General features: G+C 41.0%; 1 protein-coding gene across 1 annotated transcript in view; it reads right to left on the reverse strand.

The window, feature by feature from the left end:
* Window positions 1-7,076: 7,076 nt before the first annotated feature.
* The window catches only part of LOC145340751 (bcl-2-related ovarian killer protein-like), a 49,106-nt gene continuing 43,724 nt past the window's right edge, over window positions 7,077-12,458 (reverse strand). Inside the window, exon 5 of the mRNA XM_080185214.1 lies at window positions 7,077-7,521. Coding sequence (XP_080041340.1) covers window positions 7,396-7,521 — 126 coding nt within the window. The 3' untranslated portion in view covers window positions 7,077-7,395. The remainder of the gene's footprint in view (window positions 7,522-12,458) is intronic.

Here is a 12,458-nt window from a genome sequence, read left to right on the forward strand (position 1 = left end):
AATGCAACACCTCAGTGGTTTCTATCTGACTTTCTACCCCTTCTCAATTCAACCCCACAACCTCAAGTCATGTGGACGATTATCGAAACTGAGGTGTTTACCAGGAATTCACACCTCCCTCCCCCATTTGGAAATATTTGCTTCACTTTGAGTTGAAGAGACATTTTAAGACATATTCATCTTGTCAAGTTGAGCATTTATGACAACACAGAGTGCAGTGGAAATATGAAATGCAGTTCCCAAAAAGACTTTTGATGCTGGGTCAATTTTAGTTTTTAAGACTAAGAACGCTAGACTTGTTTAGAGTAAAGCTATCGAAGGATGTGGATAAAAAGATGCTTAACTAGTGTTAACTAAACTAAGCATGATTTAATTGAATAGTTGGAAAAGGCTCAAGGGGCTGAATGGTCTATTTCACTTAACATTTGAACGGTTGCAAAAAATTTTGTTTGAGCATAAATGTTTCCATCCAGAACATTGGGAAATAATTAAAACTGTAACCCAAGGATGTTTCTTAACAAGCCTGAGTTTGGATTCCCAGTCTTCCATTTTGCAAAATGGATAAATCACCTCTGTTTTAATGACCCCCCATTGCAGGACATCCATTGGATACCTGTGAGGAAAATAATTCAAGAAAATGGGAAGATTAAACGTCCCAGACTGGCCAATATGTTGGGAGAGTACACTGCAAGACCATTTTAAAAGTCATCTGAAGTGTTCCTGGCAATTAAAGAAGGCCCTAATCAGTAAGAGTCTTTGTTCATATCTTACATAAGCAGCATTAGGTATTTTGCAGGGGGTTCCTCATGGTCACATCCCAATGGATTACATCAGATGTGTACACAATCAACATTTGATCCTGAAATCAATCAGGTGCACAAAGTTTGCTGATTTACTCTGTAACTTTTACAGCAACATCAATGTGGTGGATTCAGCAGTTGAACTTCAGAAGTTTTGCCAGCAAAGATAATCTGATGCATAGGAAATAAACTCTGACCCCCATTTTCCTCACAAGAGTCCAATTGAACAAATTCATTTAGCTGATGGATTTACAAACGAGGGTCTCACCAGATTATAATAGCCAGTCACCAGACCTATTGGCTTGTATTTGTTCACCAGAAGCAACAGAAAACTCCAGGCAGTTGCGATCAGATTAGATCAGTGGCTGACCTTAGTTGAGGGTCAATTCAAACTATTTCGGTCTAATGGTCTATACCCTGACATGGCAGCAGTAACCATGTGATGGTAGTCATTTGGAAGGAAAAACAAAATAAAGCTGAATATATTTTAAATGATGAGGGACTGGGAAACACTGTTTTTCAGAAGGATCTTAGAGGCTTTGTGCATGAACCACAAAGTTGGCATGCAGATTACAGAAAGCAGTTAGGAAAGCAAATGAAATATTAGCCTTTATTGCAGAGGGATTGAGTATAAGAATAAAGACGTTTTACTTCATTTCAAATGAACTTTTACCCAGCCTGAATGTGGAAGCTGTAACAGCTTTCCTGCCAGGTAAAGGCAGTTGCCGGTTGTTGGAAAGAAAATGAAACCCTTTACATTAAGTGAAGCCAAGTGGAAGATCTACTGGGCCAGCATGGTGGCACAGTTGTTAGCACTGCTGCCGCACACTACCAGGCCTGGGTTCAATTCCTGGTTTGGGTCACTGTCTGTGTGGAGTTTGCATGTTCTCTCCATATCTGTGTGGGTTTCTTCCCAGTGCTCTGGTTTTCTCCCACAGTCCAAAGATGTGCAGGTTAGGTGGATTGGCCATACTAAATTGCCCCTTAGTGCCAAGGGGATTATCTGGGGTATGCATGGTATTATGGGGTTAGGACCTGGGTGGGATTGTGGTCAGTGCAGACTTGATGGCTGAATGGCCTCTTTCTGCACTGTAAGGATTTTAAGCTCATGCCTCCCTTACTCAGGACCCACAAAACCCTCCCAAAACTCCTCCCCTTAATTTAGCTGCTTGACAGCAAATCTTCCTCTGGCACTGGCCAGAGTTGAGACAATCAACCTTTTACTTGCAATGCAGGCTTATGGACTCGAAAGACAGACAGTAATTTGATTAATATTTTTTAATTGTTAAAATCAATACAAACCCAACATATGCAGTATTTATTCCATCAGTACTAGTGTATACTCCCATGTAAACAATTCACTAAGGCTTTGCAAACTGATTCCTCAGACCATGCATGGTAGCCCTCTGCAAACTCTATTTACAATTCCTACAGTTTACTGGTGCGATGCATTAATATATTCTATGGTGTCTATTGTTTAACGTAGCGTTAATATTCAAAATTAAGGTATACTCATATGTGCTGAGTATGTGAGCATATTTGGGGTCATGAGAACCACCTCTACAATCTTCAACGGTGCAACTTTATCTGTTTATAGTTTGCTTATGTCACGGACAGGAAGGAAATATATATTTACATCAACCTGGCTACTCGATAAAATTATTGTTGTATTTTTTTAAACAGACAAGGCTTTACCCTGTCTCCCCAACTCATACTTGATGAACTTCTGGAAACCAGCATTATCTTTAAAGATGTGGAGATGCTGATATTGGACTGGGGTTGACAAGAGGTCATATGACACACGGTCTAACAGGTTTATTTGGAATCAAAGCTTTTGAGGCGTTGCTCCTTCGTCAGATGAAGCAGTGTTCTGAAAGCTTGTGATTTCAAACCTGTTGAACTATAACCTGTGTTGTGTGCTCTCTCATCTTATTTTTAAAGAGGTGCACATGTCCTCTGTGATTGCTGACCATCAAACTCCAAAGAAATAAACCAACCCCCTTTTACATTGCCAAAGAAGAAGTCTAGGAATTGGGGCAGGCAAGGCTCGCAGAGCGGACTTCTCCATTGGCCTCGGGCGGGATTTAACGAAGCTTGTAAAATCCTTAACAAAAGGACTCTGACTCCTCTCATATACACCTCAAAATTCCAACCCTGGGAAGATACAGCCTTTGAGAACGATGAACAGAATGATCCCAGGAGTAAAGTGAGAAGTACGTCACATGGCCTGTCTCCAAGCTGTTACAACATGTAATATTGCCACATGGAATGCAAAAGAGAAACAGGACTTTTGCAGAAGCCTGGCTCTGTCTATCATTGATCATCTCACAAGTTGCAGCAGAAAGAGATGTCTGGCTCTCAATCAGAATTTGTGCTTTCAAGACTAATTCTACTCTGCATGCCTTCTCCCAACATGGAAATCCTCACTTCCGGAAAGGAGGAACATGTCACAGCAGTGAGCCAACTAGCCTCTGAAGGATTGTACCATTGGACATTTTATTCTTGTATTTGTGTCATGGTCTAGCTCTGTACCCCTTTCTTTCCCTTATTCTTTTATTGCATGTGTGCCTCAAGGGGTGGATGTTGTAAACCCCTTTCCTGAGTTTTGTGTGTGTGTATGTGTGTGTGTGTGGAATAAAAGAACCATTTTATTTTCACCACATGAGTTTCCTGTGCAAGTTATTCGTAGAGGATTGGTAAACTCCAAATTTAAGGTTTGGGATAAATAATTATAAAGGTAGAAATCAGAAACCACCGTTCTGATTATGGATGGGCACTGAGAGAAGAAATCAGTGCTGTTTAAGCTAATCTCCCTCCTGTCCATAACATTGGGCACCAAATGCTTGAATGGTCAGAGAGCTGGTCCTAAAAATCTATGCGCTTATCTTTTACGACATTGCTCCACTCCTCCCTTGCTCTTTATCACCTCTTCTCAGACAATGTAGTAACTGGCCACCACCTAAAAGTACTTTTGTGTATCGAGTAGTTTCACAATTTTTCCTTTACAGAATTGAATGTGTGCTAGTTAACTTTGTAATTACACTATCTATCCATCTACCTGACTAATACCTCACCTTGTTTACTATTACTAACAGTTGCTTAGGGCTGGCTTAACATCAAATATTTTACCTTCATCGCACTTAAAAGCTAATTGGGAGTTGAAATCCCTGTCTGGATCAAAAAAAATGCTGTTTCTAAAGGCTTTGTAGACAATACCACTAAATGGGAAACGTGTTCTGAAAAATAAATTTAAACTGTTGGGAACCTATTCTATCTTTATTAGCTTCGTTTTAAAAATGTGTTCATAGGGTGTGGAGATTGCTGGCAAGACCAACATTCATATTCCCACTGGACCACCAGGTTGCCATTGCCATTTCTGTGCAAAATTATTCTTTGTAAATAAACTTGACTATGATTTTTAACCTGAGTACAATTGTGTGATAATGTTGTGCCTACGGACTTTTGGAATTGACAGTTTAACAGAATAATGGATACCTTGTATGTCTCAGGTGCTTGTGCCACACTGCATATAAAGAGATTTTCACAGCCACTGGTGGAAGTGCTTAAGCTGGGAATGTCAGGTTCCAAATGGGTATAACTTATTGATAGCCACCCTGGTAAGGAGCAGTCCCCAAAACCCTGTTTCTGAATTGAATTAAGGTCTGTATGTGTTAGCATAGGGATACTGGTACTAGTCTCAATAGTAATAACCATCAGTTGCTGTGAAAATCTATCTGGTTCACTCCTGTCCTTCAGGAAGAGATATTTTGTCCTTACCCAGTCCAACCTACATGTGACTCCAGATCCACAACAATGTGGATTAGCAAGCCACTCAGTTCAGGGGCAATTAGGGATGGGCAACAAACACCAGCCTTGCCTGCATCCCATGGAAGAATAAACATGGTGGGTACCTGTTTAACTTGCTCTTATTCCTCACAGATAATTTTCAATAGGAAATCCATAGTTAAATATGTTGACTAAGTTAGAACACTGAAATGTAAGTCTCACAATGAAATAATAGTGGCAAAAAGACACAGGAAAACTGCTCAAAATTGATGCTTTGCAACATTTTTAAGATTATCTTAAATTTATTTGTCTTTTCTACTGTGCCCAGCAATATTGTTCACCTGTTTTTGACACATGTAAGAGGGCAACCTTTGAAACCTTTATTTCTTTTAAAACTGCCTTTGCATTTGAGCATCAACTTCAGGCCACTAGAATCACCTTGGACAGAAAATACTATTGTCATTTAAAATGGGCTGGGATCCAACAAACAGACTTTACTTTCGCCCATGGAATTAAGAGGACAATTCTAACTTTGACCTGCTCACTGGGAATACAAGTTAAAAAGATGAGTGAGATCCTGAACCATGACAATTATTAATCAGAGGTATTATATTTGTCTTCAGGCCTGTTCCACACAATCATATTTTTATGCAGTGAGTTCAGGTGAAAGTGATGAGCCTCCATTTTGAATCAGTAAAGTTGGTCCATGACTTCACAGGACTGAGTATTAGAATTTTTTGCAACAGCCTCTCCAGTAATTCACAGTGACACAAGATAAATTGATGTGCAGCTGATACTGCGCCTCTGGACTCATGTAAATGAAACTAGGTGAGCTGTAGTCAGTAGTTAGGCAATGCACACAATTGGAATTTCAAGCCTCTGTATTCCGGGCAGTAACCCTGCTGAATCCTGAATCCTTAAAGGAGAAAGGAAGTACTTAGGAGGGGATGTAAATGAGAATGGGGAGACTGAGGCCAGCTACTGTCTGCAGGCCTGCAGTGGGGACAGGAGTACTTCAGCACTGCATGCCTCCTTAGTCAAGGAAGTATTTTTTTAAATTCCACCTTTCTGGGGTTGGGCTGCAGAAGTCCCTGTGATGATCGCTGGTTAGGCTAAATGTAGACTTGTTTTTTTCACTGGCTCCTGCAGTCTCAGAGCAATTCAATCTTGCAGTGCACAGTTCAAATGTGCATTAGGCCTCCTATCTGCATAAATAGAGGGTCAAATACCTCAGGTTTGTTTCAGGAGTGATTTCATGATTCTAAGAATGAATTTTTTATCTGCTGAGACAAAAATCCAGGAAATACTTGTTTAAAATATAAGATGGAACAGTAATTGTAAATGTTGGCAGGTTTTGGAAGGGCTGGTTACCTTATTCTGCTGTTCCATTGTAATTTAGACCTTGCTATCTTCTTCTGTCAACTTCAATGTGGCAGGTGGGGCCCCAAAATGAAAGCCTGCTATCTTGGCTGACTAGTGCTTGCCTTGAAACAGGCACAGTGCCATTAAATTTCTGGGACACAATTTGTATGGAAGGGTGAGCATGTTGAGGCAAGTAACACTGCACTTAAATTTGAAGGACAGTGTACAGAATGATGCACGCTTTCCAGATTGTAAGGAATAAGACCCGATTCTGGTAAATGCTATGAAATGATCGAGACAGGGATAACAGAGGGTACTGTGACACCAAAAAGGTTAGTGCTGGAAAGTCATTAACCTGGACATGCAGCTCTTTATGTAAAGAGAAGAACAATCATTGTAGTAAGCCTGCAACCAGAGTATTTCTACAAATGCTGGAATACTAGAATTCCTGTTTTCCTAAAGCTGAATGAAAATCTTAAAGTAGGTCTAAGTTACAGTGGAGCAGCAGAATCAGGTAACCAGACCCTCCAAAACCTGCTAATGTTTACTACTACTGTTCCAACTGATATTTTAAACCAGTATTTCCTGGATTTTCCTGGATTCATTCTTAGAATCATGGAATGGAATCATAGAATCATGGAATCCCTACAGTGCAGAAGGAGGCCAATCAGTCCATGGAGTCTGCTCTGACTCTCCAAAACAGCATCTTATCCAGGCTCCCCACCCTATTCCCTTAACCCCATGCATTTACCCCACTAATCCCCCTAACCTACACATCTTGAAGTGGCAATTTAGTATGGCCAATCCACCTAAACTTTGGACTGTGGGAAAAAACTGGAACACCCGGAGGAAACCCATACAGACACAGGGATAATGTGCAAACTCTACACAGTTACCCAATCAAACTTAGGTCTCTGGTGCTGTAGGGCAACATGCTAACCACTGTGCCACCATGCCTCCCACTTTTGTGCAACTAATTTGTAGAATCAAACGTGAGCCCATCCAAAAGACATCTTAACAAAATTGAATAAACTATGCATTGATTAGATCAGCCATGATCTTATTGAATGGCGGGGCAGGCTCAAAGGGCTAGATGGCCTACTCCTGCTCCTATTTCTTATGTTCTTACGTTCTTATGATTCCTGTTCGTTCTTGATTCTTCAAACCAGCTGCTCTTGTAGACAGGAATGTTTCATTTGCAAGCGAGTTGGGACTTATCCTTTGAGTTGCACAGATCAAAATTTTCACACCTAGAAATCGAGACCATTTGGTAGAAATCTGATGTCATTATTTCCACTGTATGTTTAGCTACGTGTTCAGTTGATGATTAAGAAAGAAATCACGTTCCATATTCCATTCTTTTTAGTTAAGAATTTGCATCCAATTGCTGATGTTTGTTCAGGCATGCTGTATTGTGTTAGTGGTAGCCTTGTCCTCCCAGGTGGAATCATCGCTCCCGCAGCAGGAAAAAGAAGATTGTTTTGAGGAAATGTCCACAGGTACAGAGGACAGAGACAAGCCAATGATCCCGGATGCTTGAATCATTGTTAACCACAGACTTTGTAATGTCAGCCTAGGATCAGAACAGATCAGAGTTATTAAACATCACCTGACTGAGGATTCAAGTTGCTGAATTCTATTTGAAATTATTTTATTCTCTATCTTGTTAAATAAAAATACACCATTTGTTAGAAATAAAAATACATCATTGTATGTAAGCATCAAATAACAACACCATTTAAATGGCAGGTATAGTAATAGTGCAGGATGAGTGCAAGGAATTGCACATGTTTACACATGTATTGAGATTGACACCATAGTTCTGTGTTGACACTAAACAAGAGCTTGCATTTAGATAGCATTTTTAACATAGTGAAACGGCCCAAAGTGCATCGAGGAGGTTCATCACACACAGTACACATACGCAAGGCATTTTATAAATAAATTAAGAGCAAGAGGATGACCAGGGAAAGAGTGGGGCCCATTAGAGACCAACGGGATAACTGTGTGTGGAGTCAGAGGACATGGGCAAGTTCTCAAATGAGTATTTTTCATCTGTATTCACTAAAGAGAAGGACATTGTAACTGCACATTTCAGCTGGGACAGTGAAATTCTAGAACATGTTAAAATTGATAAGGAGCAGGTATTAGATTGTTTTTTAGCGGACATAAAGATGCATAAATCCTCAGGGCCTAATGAGATGTATTCCAGGCTATGGAAAACAAAGGACTAGATTGCAGGGCCTAGAAAGAGATATTTAAATCTTTGCTATCCCCCACAGGTGAAGTGCCAGATGACTGGAGGATAGCTAATGTGGTACTTTTGTTTAAGAAGGGCAGCAGGTATAATCTAGGTAATTACAGGCCAATTAATCTTATGTCAATTGTAGGAAAATTATCGGAAAAAGTTCTAAGGACAGGATTAATCAACATCTGGAAAGGCAGGGATTTATCAGAAAATGCTGGAAAATCTCAGCAGATCTGACAGCATCTGTGGAGAGAGAATAAAGCCAAGTTGCGAGTGAGGATGACTCTTTGTCAAAGCACCCTTTGATCCTCTCTGACAAAGAGTCATCCTGACTCGAGATGTTGATTCTATTTTCTGCCTACAGATGCTGTCAGACATGTTGAGATTTTCCAGCATTTTCTGTTTTTGTTTCAGATTCCAGCATCTGCAGTATTTTGCTTTTACATAAGGATTAGACTATAAGACGAGGAGCAGAATCAGGCCATTTGGTCCGTCAAGTCTGCTCTGTCATTCAGTCATGGCTGGTAAGTTTCTCAATCCCATTCTCCCACTTATTCCCTGTAACCTTTGGTCCCTTCACCAATCAAGAACCTATCTTTCTCTGTCTCAATGACTTGACCTCCACAGCCTTCTGTGGTAATGAATTTCATATATTCACCACCCTTTGGCTGAAGAAAGTCCTCCTCATCAGTTCTAAATGGTCATCCCTTTATTCTGAGGCTATGCCCTTGAATCCTAGTCTCTCCCCATGTTCTCTCTATCCAAGCCTTTCATTATTCTGTAAGTTTCAATGAAATTCCCTTCATCCTTCTAAACTTCATCAAGTACAGACCCAGAGTCATCAGATGCTTCTCAAAGATCAAATTTTTTGCTCCTGAAATTATTCTCATGAAGCTCCTGTCGACCATCTCCAGGGTTAGTACATCCTTTCTTAGATACGGGGCCCAAAATTGCTCACAATATTCTAAATGTGGTATCACCAGAGTCTTATATAAAGCCTCAGCAGTACATCCCTGCTTTCTGGACAGCACGGTGGCACAGTGGTTAGCATTGCTGCCTCACAGCTCCAGGTTCAATTCCAGCTTTGTGTCACTGTCTGTGTGGAGTTTGATCTTTCTCCCCGAGTTTGTATGGGTTTCCTTTAGGTGCTCTGGTTCCCTCCCACAGTCCAAAGATGTGTGGGTTAGGTGATTGGATATGCTAAATTAACCCTTATTCTCCCGACATGTGAAAAGTAAGAAGAATTAGCAGGGTAATTAAGCCGGGTTAGGGCCTGGGTGAGATTATTGTCGGTGCAGACTCAATGGGCCAAATGACCTCCTTCTGCACTGTAGGGCTTCTATGTATTCTAGTCCTCTTGAAATTAATGCTAATATTGCATTTGCTTTTCTAACTACCAAGTCAACCTGCAGGATAACCTTAAGAGCATCCTGATAGAGGACATCCAAGTCCCTTTGTGCTTCCGATTTCTGAATTCTCTCCCCATTTAGAAAATAGTCTATGCCTCTATTCTTCCTACCAAAGTGCATAACTTCACGCTTTCCCGCATTGTGTTCCATCTACACCTTCTTTACCCACTCTCCTAACCTGTCTGCATTCTTCTGCAGCCTCCCTGCCTCCTCAATACTACCTGTCCCTCTGCCATATCATTGTATCATCTGCAGACTCAGCCACAATACCTTCAGTTCCTTCATATAGATCATTGATGCACAGAGTGAAAAGCTGTGGTCCCAATACTGACCCATGTGGAACTCCACTAGTCACTGGTTGCCATGCTGAAAAGGATATTTTTATCCCCACTCTCTGCCTTCTACCAATCAGCCAATCTTTTATCCATGCTAGTAGCTTGCTTCTAACACCATGTGCTCTTATTTTACCCAGCAGCCTCCAGTGTGGCATTTTGTCACAAATGCTTTCTGGAAATCCAAATGGATAACATCCACTGGCTTTCCTTTGTCTAACCTGCTTATTACCTCCTCAAAGAATTCTAATAGATTTGTCATGCATGACCTCCCCTGGATGAAACCATGCTGACTTCGCCCTATTTTACCATACACTTCCAAGTATTCTGAAATCTCATCCTTAATAATGGACTCTAAAATCTTACTAATGACCGAAGTAGGCTAACTGGCCTGTAACTTCTCACCTTTTGCTTCCCTCCATTAACAGGGGTGGAGGGGCATTACATTTCCAGTCCTCTGGGACTCTCCCAGACCCCAGTGATTCCTGAAAGATCACCATTAATGCCTCTACTATCTCTTCAACTTTCTCCATCAGGTCTCTAAGGTGTAGCCCTTCTGGTCCAGGTAATGTATCCGTCTTCAGACATGTCAGCTTCCCTAGTATTCTTCTCCTTTGTAATTGCCACCATACTCACCACTGCCCCCCAACCTCTTGAATTTTTGGTATGTTATTGGTGTCTTCCACGTGAAGACTGAAGCGAAGTTCCTATTCAGTTCGTCTGCCATTTCTTTGTTCCCCATTGCTACTTCTCCAGCATCATTTTCCAGTGATCCAATGTCAAATCTTGCCTCTCTCTTACCCATTAAATATTTTAAAAATCTCTTGTAATCTTCTTTTATATTCCTGGCTAGCTTACCCTCATATTTCATCTTCTCCCCCCTTATTGCTTTTTTAGCTGTCCTCTGTTGGCTTTAAAAAGCTTCCCTGGTTTCCCCACTACCCTTCGCTACATTATTCTTTTTCTTTTGCTTTTAAGTTGTCCCTGACTTCCCTTGTTGGTCATGGTTGCCTTATCATCTCCTTAGTATGCTTCTTCTTCCTTGGGATGCAATTTTGCTGTGCCTCCCAAATTACTCCCAGAAACTCCTGCCATTGCTATTTCCCTATCTTTCCTCCCTCATGCCTCTCTAATTGCCTTTGCTCAACTGTAATATGGTTATATCTGATTCCGGCTTCTCCCTCTCATACTGCAGGATGAATTCTATCATATTAAGGTCACTGCCTCCCAAGGGTTCCTTTACCTTAAGCTCACTTATCTAGTCTGCTTTGTTACAAATCCAGATTGCCTGTTCCCTAATGGGGTCTGCCACAAGCTGTTCCAAAAAGTCATTTCATAGACATTCCAGAAATTTTTTTTCTTGGGATCCACTACCAACCTGATTTTCCCAGTCCGTCTGCAAATTGAAATCCCCCATGGTCACTGTAACCTTGTCTTTCTTACACACTTCTTAAAATCTCTTGGTGTATCTTGTGCCTCACATCCTGACTACTGCTTGGAGGCCTGTAAGGCCTGTACATAACTCCCATTATGGTCTTTTTACCATTGTGGTTCCTCAACTCTACCCACACAGATTCTACATCTTCTGACCGTCCATCATTTCTTGCTTTTGATTTAATTTCATTTCTTACTAACAAGGCAACCCAGCCGCCTCTGCCCATCTGTCTTTTTGATAGGATGTGTACCCTTGGATATTTAGCTCCCAGTCCTGATCCCTTAACAGCCATATCTCTGTGATGCCCACAATATCATACTCACTAATTTCAACCTGTGCCACAAGATCATTTACCTTATTTCATATATTGCATGCATTCAAATAGTCCTGCATTAGCCAACCCTTTTTTCATTGTCTTCCCCTTATCTGCTGTGCCTGAAGTTAGATTCCTAATCTTTTTCAAACTCTCTGACCTATTGTTTGTTCTGGAGATTTTAATAACCTCTCCTGAGCTCTCCTTTCTTTTAATTCTTTTCATAATATTCCATGCAGTTGAACCCATCTCCTCACATGCTAATCTGCTCCTTTGCTTTCCATTAATCATTATACTTCTTGTAGTTTTACCCTTCCCTTTCCCCTCACTTGCTAGTTTGAAGTCCTTGTGACCACCCTATTTATCCTTTCCATTAGAACACTGGTCCTAGATCAGTTCAGTGGAGACTGTCCCTATGGTATAGATCCCTCCTGTTTCAACATGTCCCATGAAATGGAACCCCTCTTTCCCGCACCACTCCTTTAAGCCAAGTGCTTACTTCCTGAATTTTCTCAAACCTATGCCAATTCGCACGTGGCTTGGGTAGTAATCCATATATCATAATTCTTGAGGACCTGCTCTTTAATTTAGTTTCTAGATCTTGATAATCCCCAAACAGATAGGTTCTCTTTCCTAGTCTTGCCCGCGTTGTTTGTACCAATGTGAATCACAACAGCTGGATCCTCCCCCTCCCACTCCAATATCCTTTCAAGCGGGTCATAGATGTCCCTCACCTTGGCACTAGGTAGACAACTACTGTCCCTTCCACTGAC

Source organism: Carcharhinus amblyrhynchos, chromosome 3 (assembly GCF_965287045.1).
Source record: "Carcharhinus amblyrhynchos chromosome 3, sCarAmb.v2.hapA, whole genome shotgun sequence".
Taxonomy (NCBI): domain Eukaryota; kingdom Metazoa; phylum Chordata; class Chondrichthyes; order Carcharhiniformes; family Carcharhinidae; genus Carcharhinus; species Carcharhinus amblyrhynchos.